The sequence below is a fragment of the Diadema antillarum genome, unplaced genomic scaffold, assembly GCF_040938485.1.
Source record: "Diadema antillarum isolate AM-2024a unplaced genomic scaffold, OU_Dant_1.0 seq00001688_RagTag, whole genome shotgun sequence".
NCBI classification, from domain to species: Eukaryota; Metazoa; Echinodermata; class Echinoidea; order Diadematoida; family Diadematidae; genus Diadema; species Diadema antillarum.
This window is the reverse complement of record NW_027272383.1, coordinates 305,817-333,130: the sequence shown is the minus strand read 5'-3', so window position 1 is coordinate 333,130 and position 27,314 is coordinate 305,817. Positions and strand designations below refer to the sequence as shown.

The window sequence follows — 27,314 nt, the reverse complement described above, 5'->3', positions numbered from 1 at the left end:
ATGGTTACTGATAAGGGTGATATCATTTTTCCTGCTTTCTGAAGGAGGTAAGTCAAGTGCTCTTTTATCATACAAGAAAATGAAATGTTGTGGAATTCTTTTTAAATTTCTTTATAATCTGTCGTGATGCTGTGACGTCACGAATTTGTGGTCTCTTCATCTAGAAATGGCGGCACCGAAGCTCTGAAAAATGCATAACTTTTAAAAGAAATCGTCCGATTTTCCCCAAACTTTACTGATGTGTTCTACCAATATTGCTGCATTTACTCAATTCACGTAATATTTGCGGAAATCTTCACTTCAAATTAACATTGAGCTCCCACGAGGAACCGAATATCCCGTTCTTCGAAGGACGTTTTCAACACTCTTTGAAAGACAAAATCTAGTGTTTCGGGTATGTATTTTTTCTTCTAGTTTTCCGATACATTCCTTCTATTACATTCCTTTCTCTTTGTTTCTCGTATAGGTTCAATATTGACGTCTGTATTCAGTATGAAGGACAAAGCGTGCCCAATGAAATTGGTATGGATTGGGAATTTTTCTCTATTCTTATGGTTTCTCTGAACAGTCTGTTCATTCCTGACAGATCTCTATGAGTTATCATTGTGCACAAATACTTTTTATCCTCCAGTATTTGATACAAAGTCTGTTATATACTTTTTAACATTACTTAGTATTCTTTTAGGTGAACTGTTAAAGACGTTAAACAAGTAGGGCCTATACTCATATAGTTTCATCTCAATGTTCTTCCGATTTTTTTTTTTTCATGGGAGTGAAACTCAGTTTGACTCCAGAAATATCTGAATTATAGAGAAGCGTTGTAATGAATGTATCACTTGGCTAGTTTCGTTTGTAACTGACATTTCTACGGTGGTTTTTTTTTTCAGTTTCACGCTCATCGTTTCTTAATTCTAGATTCTCTCGTTCGCGGTGGTATAACATTCTTTCGGAATCATGTTCAGCTTAGCAGGCTAGCCAGTAATTCGTACAATTGACGTGTCATATACTTCAATATCAACCAATGTTTTAGAACACTTTTGCAACGATGTCCAAGAACACTGTTCATTTGATGAATATTTGCTTTTACTAATTCTTTTTTTTCAAAGTTCACACAGATTACGCTATGAAAGTTCCCCTACAAAAGTAAACGAGTCAGAACACTCAAGTATAGTGTACAGGTGTATAGTCGAACGATGTTCCCATCCTGTGCGAAGTTGGGGAGGGGATTGTCTTTTTTAGGACACTCAAGATTATGGTGTCAGGCGTTTACATTATTTACTTGAGTTGTCTCGGTTGATTTTGTCTTTTGACATCGCAGAATTTCAATACGACATCCAGCTCGACGTCGCTCGAGAATTGGCCTTGCGTCGGTCATTCTTCGTGGAGACTAGTCAGTCATCAATCCAGAGAACCATGCAAGTCCAGACCGACGTACGATCCTGCAATGTTCTTCGTGCGTTCGTTGCCGTAAGTTGTGATTTGTTGCTTGTTGTTGAAGTTGCTGGTTGCTGGCCACATGTCATTGAACCAAAGCGCTACGGTTCCCCTTTAAAATAAAACAAAAAACAAAAAACAAAAATACGTTGTAATTGGCAATACCAATAGGTTATGTTTGTTGTTGTTGTTGTTTTTGTTGTTGTTGTTGTCAGGAACCCTTTATCAGCGTTACCACTGTTCTACCACAGGGCCGGCCTGCCATAATAATTATCATTCCCTAATGTTGCCAGGTACCCATACGTGCGCATAGTATAGGCCAACTCGGTTCTGTGTGGTATAATATTCTTGCTTCACTTCAGTCGGGTTGTTTTCTGCTCATTTTCTGATACAGATCTATGATTAATGCTCGGGATCCGAGTATACAGTACTCTAGAGAAGGATATACAAAATAACAGAAGAAACAGAGTTCCTAGGGAAAATGATATCAGACTGAGATAGATTTATTAACATATCAAAACGTCATTTAAATGTTCTTTGATAATTTACATAGCAGATATCATTTTCTATAACCTGGATATCGCCTAACAAAATTACCTGTAGTTTCTTCATTTTGTGTAAGAAAATAAAGAATGAACTTTTAAAAATGGGAAAAAAATACTGATACACTCATTGTTAGGTAAGACTTCAGTGGAAGAAAATTTGATTTACTAAATGTTGACGGATAGAAATTGAAAACGGGTTTGTGATGATGATCTAGTCGGGTAATATGGTGTCATTGCGGAATGCTGATGAACGTGACGTGATTATCAAGCATTGTTATGTCATCACTAGCCATTCGATGATGGTTTTGCTGGCGTAAATTTCTAGACGTTTCGTTTTCTTATGTCAGCCAACGATTCGGGACAAGCAGACGCCCATATCGGTCTCCCTCGACTACCGACTCGTCGACAACGGACAGACGGACGCTAGTACCGTGCCGCCTGTTCTCGCAGAGGAGGTCAACACACACATCGTCAGTTCGGTATGGAGAAATCACTACTAGCCACCAGACTGGTCAAATCTGGTCACTAAAATTTAACTATACAAGCCCTTTGTCATATATTCCGTTATTTTAAACCAGTGTCGTGTGCAGATGCTATTATGATTAGAAGCGTAACGCGCATACATGTTGCAGTCCGTGTCTTGGAAGTACAATGTCATGTTAATCTCCGTGTATTACCGTATAATGTGTATTATGATCATGATTATCAGTGTCTTAAACACTTTTGTCTGACTGTCTGAAACCAAGTTTTACATGCATTATATGGAGCTACAAATAAAGCAAGCTTTCAAATATTCAGTAGGTCGCCCAAGGACACAAGTTTTGAATATTACATGATATCATGGACTCATTGAATTCTTATTCCTGCAGCTCATATAATCATATGTTTAATTTTACTTCAACTTTAAATTTGCTTAATGTTTCTCAATGTATATTCCCCTCAAAGCCGTTGTTACAACTATCGTGGTAACCGTTCATAACCTAAAAGAACGGTTTTCTGTGTGTTTCTATATACACATCGTACAGTTTTCAAGGGTTACGTGCAAACATAAAGTCTGGACATAACCATGAAAGGATTAAGGTTAACGAGATACATAATTATTTTTTTATCTTATGGTACGTCATCAAAGAAAGAGCATTGTACGGAATGATACAGAGCACCGTGATATGACATTGCTATCATTTCCAAGCATGGATGCAACAGTTGGATCAGAGCTTTAATGTTTCTTTTTAAGCTTCTCTTTGAGACCACTCATTCTTCACGTAAAAGTCAGAATGGGGGTCCTGTTAGGATTTTGTTTATTTCAAAGACAGATATTTTTGTTTTGGACGTCTGTGAAAGTATTCTTATTTTGAACAATTGTTTCGGTTCAAGAAACAACTTACTGTCCTCTTCATCAATGATTTAAAAAAAATCACACATTTTCTTAACTGGTTCCAATTCATTTTATAGTCAAGGCTTCCTATCACAAATTATGATTCTCACAAGGATCGCTGCCATATATATTTTTTTTCATGTTATTTTTTTTTTTTTTATGCACCTGCAAGATTGCCTTCGCCAGGGAATGTGCTGGTGCAACCTGCTTTCCAGATCTAGCTGTAACGGCATCTAGGTAAGAAAATGTTCTAAGAAGATTGTCCCCAAAAGCCTGAACTCTGAGTCAGTATAATTCACTAATCATGCTAACCATCGTAACAGGTATTACCCCTTCGATTTAACTGCCTGTTACGAATCGAATAAGAAAAAAGAAGAAGAGAGAAATAGCTCCGCAGTCCTAGATTTTATCAAACTGTTCTTCTTGTCAGTTAAGTTTCATCATCTATTCATTTATTCATCTATCTGTTCATTCTTTCACTCATTCGTAAATTTCATTGATTACAGTGCATACAATAGTAATATCATTTATAAATGAATAGTCATAACATAATCCATTTTCCTTTGTTTCCCAGTGACGTCACTGAGCTAACAATAGGTGAAGCTCAAATCATAAATCTGGATGTCATGGTAACCAACAAGGGTGAGGATGCTTTCCTCTCCTTTCTGCGCATACAGGAACCAAACGGTGTTTATTTCGTGACTGCGGGAAGATTTAGTACGGTAAGATACTTTCCATCTATATCTTCATAAAGTTTACCTACTTTTTTCTCAGGTACCTAAAATATTTCCAAGTACAGTGGACTCCCGTTATAACGAAGTCCTCGGGAACGGCGGTTTTCTTTCGTTATGTCAAAATTTCGTTATAACTGAACAAATAAACAGTAAAAATGCATATATAGAGCGGATAATGTTTCTAATATTGAGAGATTTTCCCCCTTGACGCAGGGAGCGATTGCATCTTGTACCTACCATGCCCCATCAAGGGTCCGGACGTGTGACTTAGGAAATCCGGTCGGCGCAAACACATCTGTAAGTTTGTTGTTGTTGTTGTTGGTGGTGGTGGTGGTCATGATGTTGTTGATGTTGTCTAGATTGATAATCGGTCAACAAAATAATGTCGATGCATTTAGATTTGCAAATCAGAGAGCATGCCAAATGTCGTGCGAAAACAGTGTGTTTACAATTATTATCCGACAGTATATCTGTTCACCGAATCTGCTGATAAATTAACTAGAAAGCTTACCCACTTAAATAGCAGATTTAAAGGGGATGGCTAGTAACTGATCAGTGGAATCAGTGGGAATGCTGGGGGATGATTGTTCCAATCCTTGTGGGATTCATTTAAGAGTACATTATGTATCTATTGCTGTGTGAAAATTATTTGCTTCAGATTGGTCTCATATTGAAATAATGCGCAGTTTCATGTTTCCAGGTTAGCATGCCTGTACAGTGACGGGGCGATAAAACTGCACATCACTTGAATATATAATAACGTATAAGAGATAAAAGAGCCGGGAAGCAACTACATTGTACAACAATGCGAAGGGTAAAGTGTCGATTAAGAGTAATGTTTCAGGGCTGAAAAACGGTACGGTGAAAAGTGAAAACAACTTGAACCTGAACTTGAAAAGTCTGTAAGATTTTACGTGGTGATAGTAGTGGTAATAGGAAAGATAATGGTAAAGTAAATGGCATTGGTATCATATTGTTAATGGTTTCGATAGTGATAATGGTCACCTTTTTTTCCACGTAACATTGCTGTGTTTTAGGTTGCTTTTGAGCTCCGCTATCAAACTGAGTCGTACAGCACCTTCACTGAGACTGTGTCTTTCAATCTGACAGCGCAGAGGTAAGTCCAGAGAAACGAACGATGGAGACAGCGAAAATTTTTTGATGAAGAAGATATTGAAAACGCAGGGGAGAATAATCACTTGCAAATTCTTTCATAGACTTGCTAAGCGATTACTCAATCACTTCATCAAATTTCTTGTGTGATGTGCATAGTGACCATAATATTCTCTTCAATGGAAAATTCCTGTTTGCTGATTGGTCTGATTGGTCTGCACGTCATGTGACCACACATAACATTGCAATGTTGAAGACAAATGCCGACTGAGAATATTGTGCCATATTGTGACGTCATATAGTCACGGTATATTCATCGATTGTCTGAAAGTGAAATTATGGATTCCTCGTTGACAGGACAAGGACAATATTACTCGGGGCTGTTCCTAAAAGAAAACAGTCCTATATTCCCGTCACCTCGGGATCCATCATTTCAATTACAGGCTGAAAAAACATGGTGCCGGTATGTTTTTTTATGAAAATGATTACTGCGTGATTCTCTTTATAAGTTCCTCATTCTATATCCCATTGTAAAAAAAAAAAAGTTGCGACAATTCCGTTTGTTTGAATTTACTTATTTGACTATACAAGCAGCTTAATATGGCGTGTCACTTTGAGCCATTAGCGAGCTTTAAATCTGGGACGCGAACGCTAAGGCGACGCCATTTGGCAAAAAAAAAAATGTGTTCTGCACAACATGCGCTAGAAAGCTATTTCCATTGTCCAATTGGGGAGGAAGCGTCTTGTTATGGTAGCGTTCGCGTCGCAGATTTAAAGCTCACCGTTGTCTGCTTGGAACCCTTCCTTCGTCACACGACAGATGAGAGCTGCTTCCTTCAACTTTAAAACTTATTTCAAATCCAATAATGTTATTATCTTTCTGCCAGTTTTGATGCCGAGAAACCAGGATCGATTCACGACAATGAGCGAACGACTAACATTCCAGTGTACGCTACCGCTAACCTCACTCTTCAAGGGTAAGCATTTCTTAAGATGTCAGTCTATCTTCAAACACAATACGTTATTGGGGATGTGGCCCAAATATTCCACGTCATATTCCCACTTCAGATTGTTGGAAAAAAAAAATCTTGCCTGAAGTAGAGCGCGATGAAAGCGAAGAGCGATGTGAGCGCTAGATCCGCTGGTCTCTTACCCTTTTATTTTTCATTTCATTAACAGCAGCTCTTTCAACAACAAGGGAGTTTCTGCATGAAATATCATTTTCCCGATTTTCTACTTCGTTATAAATCATGGAACATCCAATCACTCCGAAAAACAAGAAACTCACTGTTTTGAAAATGTTAGTAGTGAAACCACCTGTTATATCAATGATTACTGATTCAGCGTTTTGTAAGTTCGATTAATATCGTTTGATTTTTACACTTTGTACGACTGATGTATTACACTTTCATCAAAATAATGCAGAATGCATGATATTATTCCCTCGACTTGCTACGGACCAAATATGCAAGAGGTAATATCATTCTTTCTGTCTCCTTCATGTGTCCATACACTACGATAGAAAAAAAAGTAGGTGGAATTCTTGTTGCCTTTGATCGTTGCCGTTGATCTTTCTACAAATGTGGCATCACCTACTCTTGCAGACTGTTCTTATCCAGCTATGACGTCACATGGACTTAACCCACACTTTAAAAATTCATAACTTTTGATAGGCTTGTCTGAATGTCGTTATTCCTTAAACTTCACTTTCGTTCTTTCGATCAGCTACTAATATGTCTGCGCTCACTGAATCCATACGTATTATGTCATTATGTTCCCCTTTAAACTTGATTTCACGTTCCTTCTCTTTTTTTAATCCTTCATTGTTTTCACATCCCTTCGCCACCATCTCCATGCAGAGCGGCCGATCTGGACAGACTGATTGTAAGGGAGACGGATTATCCGTCGGATCGCAACCTGTCCAGCGAGACTAGCGTTGGGCCTCAGATCGTTCACGTCATGGCTGTGAGTGTGTTATACACCAAACAAACAAACAAACAAACAAAAAACAAACAGTCAATCGACAAAAACAAACAAACAAACAAATCACACATTTTATTGATTTCATTTAAGTCATACATGAATAAAAAAAAAATCATTTCTGGGTACAAAGTAAAAAAAAAGAAAAGAAATAAAGTTTAAAACAAAATGAACATCATTTTACAGTATTTACTGCAATATAATCTCTCACTCAAACATCGATACTGATAATTAATCAATTAGAGTGAAACCAAATGAAAACTACTAACGAAACTATACTTTTTATAATATATATTATGTTCCACTTGAACACGTCGAATATGTGAACATATATATATATATATATTCAGGTGTAAGTTTCTTCAGTTTGTCTCCCTCTACAAATTAAATTTGTTAAGATCGCAACTGTTGATCTGTAAATTAACAAACATGTCGGAAAAAAGGAACCAGTGGGACTCGAACCTGTCATCTACTGCTTTCCGGGCAGCGACACTACCACCAGGCTGTCCCTAGTTACCGGCAGTGACACGATGAACATGGAACAAATACCCAAGCTCCGAGATTCCGACATTGTTATGTTAAGTAGTCCAAGGCGGACAAGGCATTTATGATAATGAAAGAAGGATATTATTCAGAGGGGTGAAGGTTCAGGTGTAAGTTTCTTCAGTTTGTCTCCCTCTACAAATTAAATTTGTTAAGATCGCAACTGCTGATCTGTAAATTAACAAACATGTCGGGAAAAAAAAGGAACCGGTGGGACTCGAACCTGTCATCTACTGCTTTCCGGGCAGCGACACTACCACCAGGCTGTCCCTGGTTACCGGCAGTGACACGATGAACATGGAACAAATACCCAAGCTCCGAGATTCCGACATTGTTATGTTAAGTAGTCCAAGGCGGACAAGGCATATGAAAATGAAAGAAGGATATTATTCAGAGGGGTATATATATATATATATATATATATATATATATATATATATATTATGTATCATATCCCCCTTGTAAAAGAATGCATATACAGTAAGAGTATATAACGCAATTAAAAAATGAAATCTTTTATAAGAACTCTATTAGCCCTCCCCGTTACAAGCGACATAAATCTTTATCTGTCATATATATATATACCCACATAGTTCTCAGTACAATTTATAATTATCTTCCACTCCAAATCAAACCCCATTCCCACCCAATCCGCCCCGATTCAACCCGTGCAAAACCCACAAGCCCAAACACAGCCCCCCCCCCACACACACACACACACGATTACGATTGAACGATTGAAATAAACTTGAATTGGAATGGAATGGCGTGGAATTTCGTTTAATATGTTTTATTACTTCATGTTTGAATACCAGCTGAACAATGCTGGTCCAAGCGCCGTGGGAGTCACGTACCTGACTATCCTCTGGCCAATGAGACTGAAGGGCGGAGCGTACATCATGACCGAACCGGACGTTACCATGGATACAGGCCACACCTGCTCGCACAGAACTTTGGAAAATGGACAGAATATGGTAAATAATGATATCCCAGTATGTGTATAGAACGGGAAATATCGATCCGTACAAACTCTCCGATTGTTCGCACAAGTTTATGTCAGGGATGCTTCCCTTTCTTGGTTCACTTTGCATTTGCACCAAAAGTAATCTAGTCATCCTTTTCCATATAATATAGCAATCTCGTATCCTTGCGTTTCATGAGTTTGTTGGCCTACTTTCCACAGCCGACGTCGTCCTCCTAATGTTCATCTGTTCCCCCTGGCATGTGTCATATTTTCTTGATCATTCGTAATACTCAGGATTATTTTCATCATTTTTTTTTTAAATCGCAACAGAGCAAACAAGAGGAATAAAGCGTCGTAATACCCCCGTCACACTTATTCGGAATCAGTACGAATCAAGCAGAACCAACCGAAATTAAAGATTTTCCAAATTCGCGCCACGTACGGGAGAAAAATTCTAATTCTAATAGTTTGGTAGGGAATGCTGTGCGAATACTTGGAATGGACTTCGAATCCTTCCCAAATCCTTCTTGCACATTACGGATTTATTAGCTGTCGAATGCTGCTCGAATGTACTTGGAACGCTGTAGGAATATTCAGAATACTGTTAGAATGCGGTCAGAGTCTTTAGAAAGCACTTCGATTGCTACCCTAAGTCTGATGGTCGGAAAGCGTCTCGCATGCAGTACAAACTCATTTCGAATGCGGCCATAACGTTCCAGGAATGGCTACCAAATATACTTTGAATGTTCACGAATTCAAACAGAATGCAGCCCGTAAAATTAGAATATACACTTAAAATGTACTTAGAATGCAACACGAATATCCCGTGTGTGTCAAGAATGCCGCCGGAATGGTAGCGTATAAAAATGGTGATTTTCACCAGTCTCAACCCGATCATCCTTGGACCATATTGCTTTACTACAGATTGCTGTCCTCCAGCAAGACCTTCTTGAAAGAGAGTGTCTAGGCCAGTTACCCCCTGGGCAATTACCCCAGACCCTTCCCGTGACCCTAACCCTACTCCTAATCCTGAACCTAATCCTAACCCTAACCCAAACTCTAACCCTAAAGCTAATCTTTACTCTAACCTTTTCACTAACCAGCACAATGTATTTAACTGGGGTTAATTGTATGAGCATTTGAGCATTTGAGATATTTTGGCAGAATTTGAGGTGCAACACCGTTCCGAGTCTCCGACTCTTCCTCAAATGAGATCAGATTGTTTCAAATGCTGTCAGAATGCCGTCAGAATATTTAGAATGCCGTAGGAATATTTAGAATGCAATCAGAGTCCAGTTAGAATACCCTTCGAATGAAAATCGATATTTCTCCACTTCGAATGCTCCTCGAATGTTTTAAGCATTGGTAAAACATTCGGGCTGGCCACAAGAATGGGCCCGAATGTTTGGAACGCACTCAGAATGTCGTCAGAATTTTTAGAATGCACTTCAAATATGCAGGAATGCAGGAAGAATTTTCATTCCAACGGCATTCCGGCTCATTTCGCCTTTATTGACGGGGGTATAAACTAATACCTCTCGATCCAGCAGAATCTTATTTGCCGACACCTGTAACCCATACATTAGATAAGTTTATCAATTCGATTAGATGATTTAGGATCCCCCTCTACAATCATCATCATCACCACCACCACCAACAACAATAACAACAAAATAGAAAACAATGCAACAATGAAATCCATAAAGTATTATGATGAGGAGCAAATCAGAGGGACTATAATATCGAACCGTCCTTGTAAATTAAGCTTGCAGTGATCTGATTTGATCAATTTATCTGTATTGCAATTAACTCTATCACTGAACTCTGATAAATGAACTCAATTCACCCCCCCCCCCCCCCGAAATTGGGTTACACAGACACGTGAAGAAGGCACCACTGCTACAACGGTTGATGACGTCAACGACAACTCCACGCGGACCGTCCTCCACGTTTCCTGCGACGATGGTGAAGTCGAGTGCTACGAGTTTACCTGTCTAGTCACCTCCATCAATACGGGATCTAGCGCTGGGAGGGGTAGCGTGGTCGTCACTGTCACGACCACCGTCATAGCAGACGCAGTGCTGAACGTGAGTAGGAAACAGATGATACCATGCACTGAGAAGCTGTAGGTCAAATTAAAGATTTCGAGGTGGCAGGAAAAGCACCAAAGAAACTGCACTCGTATAATAGTAATACTGTAAAACATGATTATATTCGCGGCATGAACTTTTCGCGAATTGGAGCCGACGGCCTTTTTTGCGGCATGAAATTTTTGCGAACTGCTACTGGCATTCAATGCATATAGTGTAGACAAGAACTTTCGCGTGCATTTTAATTTCGCGAATCTTGGCTCTCGCGAAATTCGCGAAATTAAAATGCACGCGAAAATTTCTCGTTTTACAGTAATATGTTAATTTCTCAATATGTGGAAACAGCGTCACGTCCAGTATGATTATCAATTATCATTATCAAAACACTAGTGATAAACATATTGATAAGGCACTTGATAATATGACGGCAGGTAATAGGGATGATTGGATGTTGATACATGAGTTTACAGGGGTCGAGTCTGATTACTGCTCGTGTATTTCCTATCTTCACTTACCCCTAATCGTCATCTGGTTATAATCTATATTAGGATACCTCGGTAGACGCCTTTAGGATCACATCCACTGCTTCGGTTCTTGTCGATGGATCGTTCTACCCTGGAATCACGTTTTCTCCGCACCCCATCGTCCATCCCATTAGCGTGAGTTTAAAGAGATGGTGCAGTATTGGTGGAGATGAAAATTGGGCTTTAACTTTTTTGCGAGATACCAAGAAAACATTTATGAAACAGTACAGATCATACCGTTTTAAGAGGAAATCAAAGTTAAAGGTTTATTTGATGAAAATCTGGTTTGGAATAGCTGAAACAACACAAAACAAAGTAGAACAAAACGATCGTAATAAAAATAATGTGGGTCCCACACTTTATTAGGATCACTCTGTTTTGGATATCTCAGCCATTTCAAATACAATTTTCATCAAATAAATATTGAAATCCTCATGGAATTACATGCTCTTTCATATTCATAAGAGGATTCTCACTATCTCACCTAAAAATGATAAAAACCTGAAGTTAAGTCTCGACCAAAACTATACGATCCCTTTAAAGAGATGGTACAGTTTTGGTTGAAATGGGGCTTCAGGTTTCCAATGTATTTTGAGGATGATTTTTTTTTTTATAGATGAATTTCATTTCATTTCATGTCATTTCATTCATTTATTTTCATTCTTCTTTTTCCAACAAATCATAACACAGAAGAATAAATCAGGCATTTTATTATAAACAAACATTCGACTTTGCAAAGGATAAATGGTACAGATAAAAGCGAGAATGCATACTGGCAAAAATACAAAGTTATGCTTCAGTTGAAAAAAAAAATAGAATGTCCACTAAAAAGCAAGCTTGTATATTTGAACCACTCGTATGATATATGAAAGAGCATACAATTCTAAGAGAAACTCAAATACCATCCCTTTAATCCCAACATTTTTTATCCCTTTAATCCCAACATTATCTAATGGTGCTCTGCATTGTGTTATCACGTCAGCCAGTCAAGTCCCAGAAAACACATTGCTCTGGTTTGGTGTGGCATTTTTGTTTTCCATACAATAACTTGAAGTTCGTACAGTATATAAAAGACTCTAATTTTTTTATTCTATTACTGATTTTCCAATTGGCTATACAGCGTGTCCCAGAAAAAACGAAACCGAGTTTCCTTGCAACTGTTTACTATCGAAATCATACATTTCTTTTTGAGATATACATCAACGGAAAGATAAACTTTTCTTCTTTCATTTGATGTACAACTTAATGTTCATCGTTCATGCATGACTGAGTTGGAACAACGAACAGTGGTGCTATCAAATTTTCATTTGCAAGCGCAAATGGTGACTTTGAGTAATTTTTTCAGACGTTTAACGTACGTTTTAGAAAAACAAAGTTCATAACCTAAATATCCGTATTTTCTTCTTTCGTATGAGATCTTATGCGTCACATATGAATAACGCATGCTTGAGAAAAATGTGCATGAAAACATGCTTCATTTCTACCGATTCTACGGATAGTCGTAATAGTCCAAGAGTATTAGTTTTAACCTGGACATTTTTGGTAACAAGCTGATTTTTTCAGGATAAGTCCAGAAAAATGTCTAGAATAACATACTAAAAGTCCTCATAAATCCTCCTTGAGCGTTTTCCGCAATTCAAGATGGCGTCCAAAATGGCCGCCATTTCCAGAAATTCTTGTAACTTTTCAACCAGAGAACCCAAATACAAAATTTAAATGTCTAAATATATGTTTTAAAGCATGAAGAACTCAATAAAATACATATCAAGAGATGTTGATGCACGCAAGTACCGAAATCCAAGATGGCGTCCAAAATGGCCGCCATTTTCTGAAATTCTTATAGCTTTTCAGTCAGGTAACCCAAATACGAAATTTAAATGTCTAAATATATGTTTTGAAGCATGAAGAACTCATTGAAACACATATCAAGAGATTTTGATGCATGCACGCAAGTACCGTAATCCAAGATGGCGTCCAAAATGGCTGCCATTTTCTGAAATTCTTATAACTTTTCAGCCAGGTAGCCTAAATACAAAATTTAAATGTCTACATATATGTTCTGAAGGATGAAGAACTCAATAAAGTACGTATTAAGAGTTGTTGAAGCTCACAAGTACCGTAATCCAAGATGGCGTCCAAAATGGCCGCCATTTCCTGATTTTTTTTTCATAATTTTGCAAGTAGATGTCAACTGTACACACTTGGAATGTCGAAATATACGTTTTGAGTCTCAAGGAACCAAATACTTATTCAGAGATTTTGAAACACAAATAAAGCACTTGAGCACTTCCAGAAATCCAAAGTGGTGTCCAAAATGGCTGCCATTTCCTGTTTTTCTCATAACCCTGCAACTACGTAATTGCGATACGCACTTAAATGTATAAATATATATTTTAAGACATAAGGAACCCAACGAAATACTTATTTAGAGATCATGAAGCACATAAGTACAAATAAAATCATGTGAGTTCTTCCCGAAAACCAAATGTTGCCCAAAATGGCCGCCATTTGTTCATCAAAATTTGCTGTTTTTAGCCTGTTTCAAGAGACAAAGAAATTCAACATAATGTTCGAGACTCAACAACTCAGAAGGTCCAGTGGAATCTTTCCTGTAAATGTGCACAAAATGGGTATAGGTTGGGTTGGATGCATCCCCCCCCCCCCTCCTCTTTGGGGAAGGTGGTGGCCTGTACAATCATTATTTTCCAAATATTCAACCTGAAGTATTTGCATTTTGTCATTCAGTTGCAATCATAAAAATGCTTAATGTCCCTCGCTCGGCCCCTTTTTATAGACTTTGTACACTTTTGAGATTAACAAATTTCCGAATCTGTCATCAAAAAGTGTGCACTAGATCTTTCACCTACAAAATGCAAATGTTAGTTCCCTCATATTGAAGGGTAATTTGCCCTAACTCTTCAACCGCTCACTTCCCCCAATATATATTAAATTTCCCTTTTGATTAACAATTCCCAAATATTCCATCAAATGTGTGTAAATGATATAATTATTTCATTTCTATTCAAGTGTAAAAGCTCCTTCTTTTCTATGGTGGATGGGGATAATGAGACTATTATTATCTACTCTTTGAGAATGGATAATTTTCTCCATATAACACCAAGGGTGCATTAGGCCGTTTAATGACGATCATCGAAATGCAAAACTCCCTCCAGTCGAAAGTGACCCCCCCCCCATCATCTACTAGCTCATTGCCTTGAATATACTAGTCTTTATTCTACTTACACTCTTTATTAGAAACAAAAATCTAGTGTTTCATCAACAGAGCGCACCATAAAACTCGTAACCTGAAAAAAAAAAACAAATCTCCATTTTGTGGGAAAGTGCATCACCTCATACGCCTCCCCCGCATATTTCCATAAGTATTAATTTCTTACTTTTAGGACAAAAACAAATCTCAGATATTTCACCAAAGAGTGCGCTAAATCTCTGAATTTCAAATTGGAAAATTCAAAAATTTCTGAGGTATGGGAAGGAGTATTCTCCTTTCATACACTTCTCCCTCCCCGACACTTTCCTGAATATATATTTTTCCTCACGTTTTCAAATAGAAAACAAATATCGGGTATTTCATCAAATGGATGCAACAGCTCTGTGAAAATACGAAATTTTCCCTCGTGTGGGAGCAGGCAACCCTGTAACCGCGCACTTCCATGATTGTATATCTTTTTTTTCCTTTTTTGATGGAAACAAAAATCTAATATTTCACCAATAGGGTGCATCAGGATGTCTGAATATCAGGTCTGAAAATGCAAAATCTCCCTCATGTTGGGGGGGGGGGAGGGGGAGGGGACCCCCCCCCCCCCCACACACACACACCCTTCCATAATCATATTGCCCATTTCCCTGAATACTACTTTATATCCAATTTCCTACTCTTTGATGGAAATAATTCAATATCTTACCAAACGCTTGCACTATGTATTTCACTTTCGAGTAAAAAAAAGAAAGAAAAAAGGTCCCTCGTATGGTGGAGGAGTATCCCCCCTCCATGCACAAATAACTTTACTTTTCAAAGAATTGTTTTTATTTCTCAAGTGATAACTGACAGTTTCAACTGGAACTCACCTCATGGTAGACATCAAATGCATTGGTAATAAAAAGGGGCTAGCACTAAATTTTCATCTCATGTGCTTAAGGTGACGAAAATCGACCATGTGGTAAACGGATATTGCCTTCTAGTATAGGCTTTATGTTTAGCAACAAATCTGTTGGTGAAATATTTCTCTCGTAACAAGGACACACTCCTTGACGTTAACATGCAAATGCTTTTATTTGTATACTTTACACATAAGAACTATATTTTAAATAAAAAGTTTCTTATAAAATATATTGACATTTATTTACATAATTGTGAGATAAAATTGGTTGCACCCCATTTTCCATATAAGGAAGAGGTCGAGCGTTAAAATCAGCACATTCGTGCGTCTAAATATCTTACTATGTATTTTATTGAGTTATTCATGTTTCGAAACGTGTAAAGACACTTAAACTGTGTATTGGGTTCTCTAGTTGAAAGGTTATAAAAATTTCAGGAAATGGCGGCCATTTTGGTTGCCATATTGGATTACGGTACTTGTGTGCGTCAACATCTCTTAAAATGTATTTTATTGAGTTCTTCATCCTTCAAAACATATATCTAGACACTTAAATTTTGTATTTAGGTTACCTGGCTGAAAAGCTATAACAATTTCAGAAAATGGCAGCCATTTTGGACGCCATCTTGGATTTCGGTACTTGCGTGCATCAAAATCTCTTGATATGTGTTTCAATGAGTTCTTCATGCTTCAAAACATATATTTAGACATTTAAATTTCGTATTTGGGTTACCTGACTGAAAAGCTATAAGAATTTCAAAAAATGGCGGCCATTTTGGACGCCATCTTGGATTTCGGTACTTGCGTGCATCAACATCTCTTTATATGTGTTTTATTGAGTTCTTCATGCTTCAAAACATATATTTAGACATTTTAATTTTGTATTTGGGTTCTCTGGTTGAAAAGTTATAAGAAATTCTGGAAATGGCGGCCATTTTGGACGCCATCTTGGATTGCGGAAAACGCTCAAGGAGGATTCATGAGGACTTTTAGTATGTTATTCTAGACATTTTTCTGGACCTATCCTGAAAAAAATCAGCTTGTTACCAAAAATGTCCAGGTTTAGGCCTTTTTTGACCTAATGCTCTTGGACTATAAAACAAGCATTCAGCTCTCCCGACTTAGCATTAGACAATGGGCTCACCTGCGCCATTGAATTCACACAAAACAATGGCAGTGCTACAGTGAATGTTGTTCCGGGGGGGGGGGGGGGGTGTATTTACAGAGAATGCTGTATAAGACGGAAAGCCCTTTGTTGTCATTTATTTAGAATAAGATATGAGACTTAGCAAATAATTGAAGAGTAATATCGTGTGTATTCTCAGGCTGCATGCAGTCCAATGGCTATGGGAAATCAACGTTACAGCAATGGTAACTGTACACATTTTGATGATTTTGTATACCTCAAACTTCTCTCACTGTTTCCATTGCTCTCTACATTTCCCTCACGCGTGGTTCGTCCTTTATCACTGACAGGGTTTTAAAGTTTTTGAAGGGGGAGGTGAAGCAGAAAGAGAGGGTACATCACTTTATTTATCACTGAACTTGCACTTCTAACTTTTCAAAGGTACAAGTGCAGGACTGAAAGTCGTCTTCTGTTTGTATGTTTGGTTGTTTGGTTGTTTGGTTTTTTGTTTTTTGGTGTTTTTTTTTTGGTTTTTTTTTTGTTTTGTTTTTGTTTTGTTTTTTTTTTGGGGGGGGGGGGGGCTCGGAAGGCTTTTTCGGTCGGTTACTCCACTCCCCCTTCAACATTCTGCTGATGAACATCCTTTGCTCTGTGGTTTGCTGCATGGTCAGGCAAGCTCACGATCATGTGCTAATTTACGACCCTATGCCGAACCGTCTGTAACATTCCCTTTTACCCCCCTCCCTTCATGTTTGTGTAAATTCTTTGAAGCATGAAGGCCATTGTTATCTGCCAAATCGGGCAGGCGTCGGGAAAGCTAACTGGCTCCTTTACTACCCATCTTTCTGGGTAAAATGGAAGCATATTTTCAAATTAAGTTTTCTCGAGCCGGCGTAGATCATTTTTAGGCATGAGATGAAAAATGGATATTAAGGCTATGATTTTATTTTTTGCAAAATATTGCCGAAAAAGCCTAAAAGACTCATTCAAAGTTGCCATTTGCTCGTGCAAATGAAAATTTAGTAGCATTACTGTCTATTGTTCGAACTCAGTCATGCATTAATTATGAACAATGAGTTGTGCATCAAATGAAAGAAGAGAGGTATCTTTCCATTTATGCATATCTCATAAAGCAAATATATGATTATAATTGCAAAGAATTGCAATGAAAGTCGGTTTCGTTTTTTTCGGGACACGCTGTATATTTTCAACCATCGAAGTTCCTGTTCCTCAACTCTGCATATTTATGTTAAATTGACCACTTTTTGTTAATTTCTTTTTAATTTTGCCCACAGTTAATGAATTTAATCTTGTCCAGTATAAAAATATATGTGAAGTGAAATTCAGAAGTGATCATCCAGTGATTAAAAGATGATAATTTCTTCAAATTAACGGGATTCTTGCTTCGAATTGTTTTCATTGCAACTGATTGACAAATTACCCTCAATTTGTCAATCACTTGCAGTAGAAACAACTCAATTTCATTAATATGAATAATTATGCAGTACCTGCTGCATGCTATAAGAATTAGAACCAGCACTAAAGCTGTCGGGTGGAATCTCGGTGGTCCTTTTTTTACTACTAATAATAGATATAATCAGAATTAATTTCAGTAATGGTTGTTGCAACAGTAGTAATATACATCTTTCGTATTGTTATAATTTCATAATTATCATTCATATAGATGTAGGCCTATTTTTTTACTTTCTTATTTTGTATCTTTAAATTGTTCTTATTTTTCATATTATGTATGACTATTATAGAGCAGAAGAAGAAGAAGAAAAAAACGTATTCATGAAATTAATATCAACAAACATCAGTTGACATGTTGTGGTGTTTCATCGCTCGAACTCACGCTCATACAGGTCGACACCTTCGTCGAGGTCGAGTTCGCTGAGACGATCGTCTTGAAGGAAACCACGCCCCCGTATGTCTACATCGCATCCATCATCGGTGGCGTGATAATCCTCGTTGCTATTGTGATCGGCCTCTACTTCGTAAGATGAGATTAAGTTTTCATATATTTTCATTCGGGGTATTGGTTTAATCCCTCGGTTCCCCTGCGTTAATAGAAACCGTCGACGTCATCTAGGCAGTCTGTTAACGAAAGAGTTAAACGTAGGGTGCACAAGAGATGCACCACGCAGTACCACGTCATACCCTGGGGTATCGCTTTGTACGGCGTCATCCCGTGTTCGGAAGATGTATATCTTACACAATACACATTGGCTGCCAAAATGTTGTCAGATTTCTTTTTGGTACCCCAGGGTGTACTGAAACCGCATCAAGTGATAATAAGGTTGTGTTTCCCGTATATGACTTGTTTTTTATGCATAATGTCACTGACATTTTCAGATGAAGCTTGTGACTGGGTTAACTCTAGTCCACGACTGGATGAGAAGACTAAAACATGTGACGTCATGCATGGTCAAAGATATAGAAAAAATATATGTAAAGAGAATTCTACAAAATTTCATTCTTTTAATGAAAAGTACACATTCGTTCGACGTGTTACTAACATTATGTAAAGGGTAGTATTATTCCTCCAGCTTTCTGAAACAGGTATATAAGTCAACTGATTTTTCATTATGCTATGAGAAGTGAAAATATGTTGATTTTTCTTTAAAACATACATTCTTATAATCGCTAAGTGTCTGTGTGTCAGCACACAGGCAAGCTTTCCCCTATATTTCGGCTAAGCTCCTTGGCTACTGACCGGTCTAATGTATTGGTGATCTAACTTATATGAAATCCAAGACTCCGATAATGATAGATATCATATAATGAAGTATTATACATCCAGATAATGCTACATAAGTATGTAAAGTTCCCTGAATCCAATAATTGCGTCATTTTACTGTGTAGCCTTCTAGCCCCGTTTTGTCTCATTTCCATATCCAATTATAGGCCGGATTCTTCAAGAGGCGCAAGCTGAATTCGGATCAGAGGAGGAAGCTTCGCCAGAGTATCCGGCATTCTCGCATGATGGCCAAGGGCAAGATATATTCACCCGTCCAAGATGCAGATCCGGCAGACACGGTGGAAACCGCCGGAGATGAGGACATGGTCAAATCCGACAAGGGTGGAGATCCCCAGAACATCGGTGAAAGTGTCAGCAAGGGCGACGATGATATGATTTAATTAGGCTTAGCTGGTACTTTGAATGAAGTTAAGTAATATCAACTTAAGCTTGATTGTTGCTCTTGTGTTTACGTGTTGTGTTTTTCGCTGTTTTTGTTTTTGTTCTTTTTTTGGTATTTTGTATTTGTTTATTTGTTTTGTTTTTGTTTATTTGTTTGTGTGTGTGTGTTTGTTTGTTTGTTTGTTTGTTTGTTTGTTTGTTTGTGTGTTTGTTCTTTGCAGCTGGCCCTGAATGGGATATTAATTGCCTTAAAATTTCACTTTGCATTTTGACTTCAACAATCAATTCAGAAGAACTTCTCCAAATGATGGGGACCAGAAGTCGACGAAAAATGTGTTGTCCAAAAGGGTTGTCTAATCTTTTATTTCTTGGCGATTCTCTCTGTAGCCTATAAAGAAATGGCAGATCATTTTTTTATATGCCTTTATCATTATGTATGAATATGCAATGTTTATTCGAACACATAGGGAAAGAGGTCTGTTATATGCCTTTTAGATTTGCAATACGCTTTGATGCAGTACTATCGTTAAAATATGAAATTATGAAATATGCAATTTACAAATAAATGTTTCTCAATGGAAAGAGAAAGAAATGAGAGGGATGGTATAGTTTTGATTGAGATGGGGATTCATATTTAAGTACAGTACATAGAAACTAATTAGAAACCACCTTATGAAATATGAAAGAGCATATGCAAATTTTAAAGGAATTGAAAGTTTACTTAATGAAAATCGGCTTTGATTTGGTTGAGATATCAGAACACAAGGTAAAACAAAATTGTTCTGATAAAAGGTGGGTCTCTTGTTATGGCTATCTCAGCCATTTCAAAACCAGAGGTTTCTCATTATCTCACTAAAAGGTCAGAAACCTGAAGCCCCATCTCGACCAAAATTGAACCATCTCTTTAAGGTAGAATATACATGATTTTTCGAGCTTCAAAGATGTTGCGTGTTGATTATAAATGATCAAACATCATACTTTTCCAACAATAATAGCCAACAAACAAAATACTAACAGCAGCGGAACTCTGAATGTGCTGACATTAATCTAGTCACCAATATGTACTCTCACGTAGAGCTATATTGAAATAGTTTTATTCATTTTTTAAAAAAGTTTTATTCAAAGTGATCACATTTTGCTGTAGGCAAGTAAGTGTTTAACAAGGCACGTCGTGACTAACTAATAATGGAGTAATTCAAATGGTACATGTTTGTAAAAAGAAATACACACACACACGCACACACACACACACACACACACATATATATATATATATATATATATATATATATATATATATATACATGTATATATACATGCGATTAGCAAGTTCCGAGTTAGCTCATGTGTACCCGGATATAAGTTAAAAACAATTTTCTTATTTTTTCTTTTAGTTAGGCACTTGAACACTCATATTCAAAGCGACAAAAATGCATAAACTTGCCCGACGTGAGAATGTTTGGAGTTCATCAGTAATGTTCAAAAAAGGATGAAATTGCATAGGCCATCAGATGATAATAGAATGTTCAATTAATTAACATTTCGAAAAGCTTTTTGTGTATAGATTTTGTATAGAAATCACTTTTGCTGTCAGGTGGATTACTTGAATGATCATTACATCACAGATGTTTGTCTCAGTGAATTTAACAACCAACATGCCCTGCATGTTGGTACAATCATGTAGTATACGTCTACGAGTACAATGATCTTCTTCTGCTCATGCGCAATGTGGAACCCCAAACTCGTTAATTCGGAGATGCAGTCGGCGCATGCGCCACTTTCCTGGATGATCTTTGCCTGTGGGTCATTATAGAATTCTCAAAGTACTTCTGTCATGGGTTTTCGGCATTACTCTGAGAATTCACCAACATGCAAAATCCTTAACTTCTTCAAATGAATATTTCGGAGGTGAAAAATCTTCCATTTTACTGCTTTCCAAATTCGGAATATCATTATTAAAGGTAGGTCTTTGTGTGCTGACAGTTTCGTCCATTCTGTGAGTATATAGTGATTAAAATGTTAAGGTGACAAACCTTTGTTGTTGTTGTTGTTTCTATAGGAGTGCGTCGTGATCATTGTCTATCAATAAATAGTTTCAATACCAAACACTTTCAATACACAAGAATTTTGTCCACGACCTTGTGTTTAATGTTTCGTTTTGTGCATGGACGTAGACTTTCTGAAAGCTGAATAATGCTGAAGCAATACAAAATTTATTTTATGGGTAAAGCATCCGTGTGTGAACGTGTGTGTGTGTGTGTGTGCGCGCGCGCGCGTGTATGTGTATGATATTGAATGAAGCACAAATAAAGGCTATCATAAAACAAAAAAAATTGTGTGTGTGTGTGTGTGTGTGTGTGTGTGTGTGTGTGTGTGTGTGAGTGAGAGAGTATAGTAGTAGTAGTAGTACAAAAAGAGTGTTCGGTTAACACCATGCGGTGTTCGTCCCTTTAAAAGACTACTGGATATGAACAGTGATGAAGGAGGATAGACGAGTGGAGAGTTCAGATTTTGGGTTTTTTTTCTTTAACTGAAAATTAATGATACCGTACTACTACTCTGTCTAACTCCAGTCCTTTTATCTATCCTACAGGGGTATATAGGGGTCTTGTGGAGAGGTATAAGTTGTTGCCTAGCATGCTGCACCCTACTGGCTGGGTGGATGGTGTCACAGGGGACTTTCTTCTGAATGTGGGGAACGAAAGTCCTCCCTGCGACTGGGATCTTTTGTATATAGTCAAAGGTTGACTTTCTCAAAATGCAGCAGATTGTTAGCAGACCATTCATTCAATCAACTCTTTCGACTTGCGCAACTAATGTGCCTCGAAATAAGTAGCCAATCACACAGTGTTCTTACAATATAACAATCAATGAGATTTATTGTACTGGTCCGAAGTTGTGATGGTTTACGATAATAACGTAGAACAAACTTGAGTACAGATATCCAATTCCACTTGTTCTTGAGCTTGGTTGCTCTGCTCGTTGGTTAATTCTAGAATCTCCCGTGCTTGGTTGCTCTAGGCTGTCGACGATGCCCTGCCTGTAGTAGCGGGTCGTCTCCCCTTTCTGGTCGTTGGCTTCCCAACTTCGGTCCTTGTCGGAACCCTGAATTGTGGTCCTCTCTGGAACTCTAAACTTGGTCCTCGCAGGAACCCTAAACTGTGGCTCTCTCTCTCTGGAACCCTAAACACCCTGTTAATTTAATAACATAATACCTCCCTTATAATTTGTGGTCTTTGGTTATTCCTGATTCTATTCATATAACTTAAACAAAACACATTTATATTCCTGACCATCATATTACCACTGATTAGCCACACATAATTCCATAATAAGGTTTCACAATACATCATTATCTTTCAGTGTTGAGTAAGGGATGATTAATCAGCCTATTGAAATCTAAGCGTTGTTCTAGGTCTCTACTTCTTTCACAATGCAATTAGAATTCGGTTTGACATACAAACATCACACATACAATGCCATATCGGGACTTACATAGAAACTTACAATGCACAAACAACTTTCAATGAAATGGTCAGGTACTTAAAACAGTTGTTGGTGTTTAAACTCGAATCCTCCTAGATTCTCTTCTGGACGGTCAGGCTGTCCAAGCCGAAATGCACCAATCCCTGAATCACACTGATTCCAAATAACACTCTGCTACTCTCTAACTTCGCAATCCCGAAGTACCGTAGCTTGGGACTTAGTGTTCCGCAAATTATATGGCATCTGAATTTTATGCCCAAACATCGCATATTTATACATTTGTTGGATCATAGGTCTCCATGTAAAACAATCTAAGTGAGGTGACTCTCTGGAAAGATTTTACAGAAGTCCTGCCCCCTTTTCTTTTTGGTTGGCGTTTTCTGCCTGTCAAAACTTTCCTGGTATATCATTTTGCATTGGTCAAGCCTCCGCTTGACGTCATCACTTCCTATCCGCGGAAACCAAATTTTTTTTAAATGGTTCTGTTTTGACCTAGCTAGAAACTTGTGTTTGACGTCGTGAATGACGTCCACATACCACATAATATGATACATACTATCAGGGATACCCTTTCCTCGTATTTTGACGTCACATAGGGTTTTCTCATCATAAATACAGTTAATTCCAAATCAATGTCTTTTACTTTCATTGTGCATCACAAAATCTCCTTATTTGGTCATGTTGCTGCAGGCTTTTGTTTTTAAAGTTTCACTTCTTTTCTAGCCATTACAATAACATCAATTTCTTACATGATCTTCATGATGAACATTGATAAAGTGAGACAAATTATTACGTGACAAATACAAAATATGTCATATCATGACAGATGGGTATCACTGGTCCTCACGCATCCCTAAATCTCCCACGTGTTTGGCTCCAAGCGCCATACCCCGGTCAAGTTCTAGAACTGCTCCTCAGGACAACTCCCCCGGGGACTACTCCCACCTGACAACTCCCCCGGAAGACGTCTCCCCCGGAGGACGTCTCCCCCGGAGGACGTCTCCCCCGGAGGACCACTCCCCCGGAGGACGTCTCCCCCGGAGGACCACTTCCTCGGAGGACGTCTCCCCCGGAGGACCACTCCTTCGGAGGACTGCTCCCCCGGAGGACCACTCCCCCGGAGGACTACTCTTGTTTTCTTTCTACACCAATTTGAAATGAATATCAATAAACTCGTATATAATAAAGCGAGAAAAAGCAAGTTTGGACTGCAAAAATGCAAAAAAAAAAAAAAGATCAAACTCGCTCGCTCCGTCACTCCCACAATGACTCTTATTTTGTTGACTTTGGTTCCTTGCCGGCCATCAGTTATTCATAACGTAATATAATAATAAATAGAATGAAAGTTTACCTATTACTAAGGTGTCTCAAAGACACAAAGACACATATGCGATAACATTCAAACCTACATTGTAAAAGTCTTCAAAAGAACGCATGGTTTATGGAACATATCACCTTCCTTTAGATGTAAAAGGAAGGAAGAAACTTATTTCAGAATTACATGTATAACATAACAGTGACGTTCCTATTGTGGGATACATTTTTTTCACGTCGACAGTTTTTGCGTATGGGATTTATATTTTTCCAGACTGTAAATAATAAGAAATAAGATATGATTGCTAAAAGCGCATTAATAAGACGGACGACTGATGGGAATTTGGGAATTAACGGACGAGGTGACCCCTTAGTTTTAAATAACGATGCCGAACCTCTATTTTTGCATTATTTCTCAAATGAATTTACTTAGCCACAATTATCATTAAAAAATGAATAAACAAATAAATAAACACTAAACAAAAAGTAAGTTCCCCCTAAAACAAACCTGTGTAATTTATGAATCGGGAACCTTTAAGGAAATCTGAATACAGGATCATGTAGCTGTATTTCTCGGCTACCTTTCATGTGAAATTCAGTGGATATCACCGGGTCACGCTTGAGTGAGCATGACTTAAAGTCAAAATGGTCACATTTGAAGTTCACAAGCCCAATTTTGCAACTTTGATTTGGTGATATCGGAACAAATTTCAATTTTCCAGGATAAAAAGGCATGCAACGTATAATTTATGTGCTTCTTATCGTACCATGTGACTTCTGCACAAAATTTCACGGTTGAGTGAACACGGGGTGAAAATAACCAAAATGGCCGATTTGACACGTTTCTCGTGGTAATTTCTATCAATCGAGATTGAATTCGGGTGTTGAACAGTTTTTACACACAATTCACGTAATTTCACGGTTGAATGAGCACATTAAAAACAAAGAAAAATAACAACTTAAATTGTGCAGTAAGAATTGCCATAATTTTGCGCACTGAAATCAATTGTTTTAATGATTTTTGTATTGTGTTTAATACTACTGTGCATGACAGTGATCACCTGACATTTTAGTCACGTTTCAATGAACATGTGGGGCTTGAAAACCCTTTTTTACCCTATATAATAAAAAATATTCATTGTTTGTTATGTTTTAGTTGATATGTTGGGAAATTACTCTGATTTCAATGAAAAAAAATAGCATTTCGATTAAAAAAATGACACTGTGACATGCTTCAGTGAGCACATAAGATGAGCAAAGTGTGCAGGTCAAAACCATTTTCGTGGCTGAAATTCCCATAAGGTTTACATTTGGTTGGTTTTGAGGACGTGTTCAGCGGTGTTAGTGGATAGAGCCTAAAAAGTGAGTGCAGATGCACCCAATCTGTGTTATTGCCATAACGATCGCATGATAGTCAACCAACATTTTAAGCAACTATCATCACCATCACAATCATCAATACCACATGAACAACAAAGGCCACTACATGTTTCTCACCACAATCAATATCTGTCTCCAGACTCTCTATGCATATGTGCAACACGGGAGGATATTGATGTGTAACTAAAGTGATATTTGGTACCATGTCAGTGATTGATTGCATTTATTTTCCCTTTGAGTTAATGCATGACTTCATGACTTTACAAAGATCAAGAGCTTAATGCCAAAATTAGTATTCAGTAGCGAGAACAAAGGCCCGAAGATATAATTTGTATAATTTCTCATCTCTGCTCCAATAAAGGGATTTCATCAAACTAAAGGCAGACCAATTTCTACACGAATACTTCAATATTTAATCAAAGGTAGCCATGGATTATAAGGAGGGTTTCCGGCACCATGTACCCTTTGACGTGTAAAATTTTGAAGAAATGCCATGGATCACTGAGACATTTATATCGGTCCTAAACGCAATAATGAAATGTTTTTCAGCTGATTTTAAATGCAGAAGATCAATGCAACACCTGCTGGATGGTTTTAATAAGATAAATCATTGTTTCATAATGTGGTCATTCAACCGTAAAATAAACCACATTGCATGCAAAAGCCATTGTTAGCTTTCAAAAGCATAAATTCCTCCTCTTCACATGAACTTACCATGGGGATTAAATTTTTCATTATGAAGGTTTAAAAAAAAGGGTTTCCAGCCTCACGTGCTTATTGAAGCGTGACTGAAATGTTAGGTGGTCACTGATATGCGTTTGGGTATTAGCACAATATAAAAAAGCATCTTACAGTTGATTTCAGTGCGCAAAATTATCGCAATTCTTACTGCACAATTTAAATGGTTATTTCTCTTTGTTTTTAATGTGCTCATTCAACCGTGAAATTACGTGAATTGTGTGTAAAAACTGTTCAACACCCGAATTCAATCTCGATTGATAGAAATTACCACGAGAAACGTGTCAAATCGGCCATTTTGGTTATTTTCACCCCGTGTTCACTCAACCGTGAAATTTTGTGCAGAAGTCACATGGTACGATAAGAAGCACATAAATTATACGTTGCATGCCTTTTTATCCTGGAAAATTGAAATTTATTCCGATATCACCAAATCAAAGTTGCAAAATTGGGCTTGTGAACTTCAAAAAGTGACCATTTTGACTTTAAGTCATGCTCACTCAAGCGTGACCCGGTGATATCCACTGAATTTCACATGAAAGGTAGTCGAGAACTACAGCTACATGATCCTGTATTCAGATTTCCTCAAAGGTTCCTGATTCATAAAATATTGATGTTTGTTTTAGGGGGAACTTACTTTTTGTTTAGTGTTTAGATGAATTAAGCTACGCTCACACAAACTTAAAGTTAACTCTGTCACTCTTGAAAGAT

At 37.7% G+C, this 27,314-nt stretch overlaps 1 protein-coding gene across 1 annotated transcript; it reads left to right on the top strand.

Moving 5' to 3' along the window:
- The first annotated feature begins 1,413 nt into the window (after positions 1 to 1,413).
- LOC139711702 (integrin alpha-V-like) lies at positions 1,414 to 19,684 on the top strand. The gene is made up of 13 exons (XM_071623560.1): positions 1,414 to 1,467; positions 2,327 to 2,458; positions 3,527 to 3,591; positions 3,929 to 4,076; positions 4,302 to 4,385; positions 5,126 to 5,205; positions 6,089 to 6,178; positions 7,061 to 7,166; positions 8,540 to 8,698; positions 10,566 to 10,775; positions 11,327 to 11,437; positions 18,409 to 18,540; positions 19,451 to 19,684. The coding sequence occupies exons 1-13, from the start codon at positions 1,414 to 1,416 to the stop codon at positions 19,682 to 19,684; spliced, it is 1,605 nt and encodes a 534-aa protein (XP_071479661.1).
- Positions 19,685 to 27,314: the final 7,630 nt, after the last annotated feature.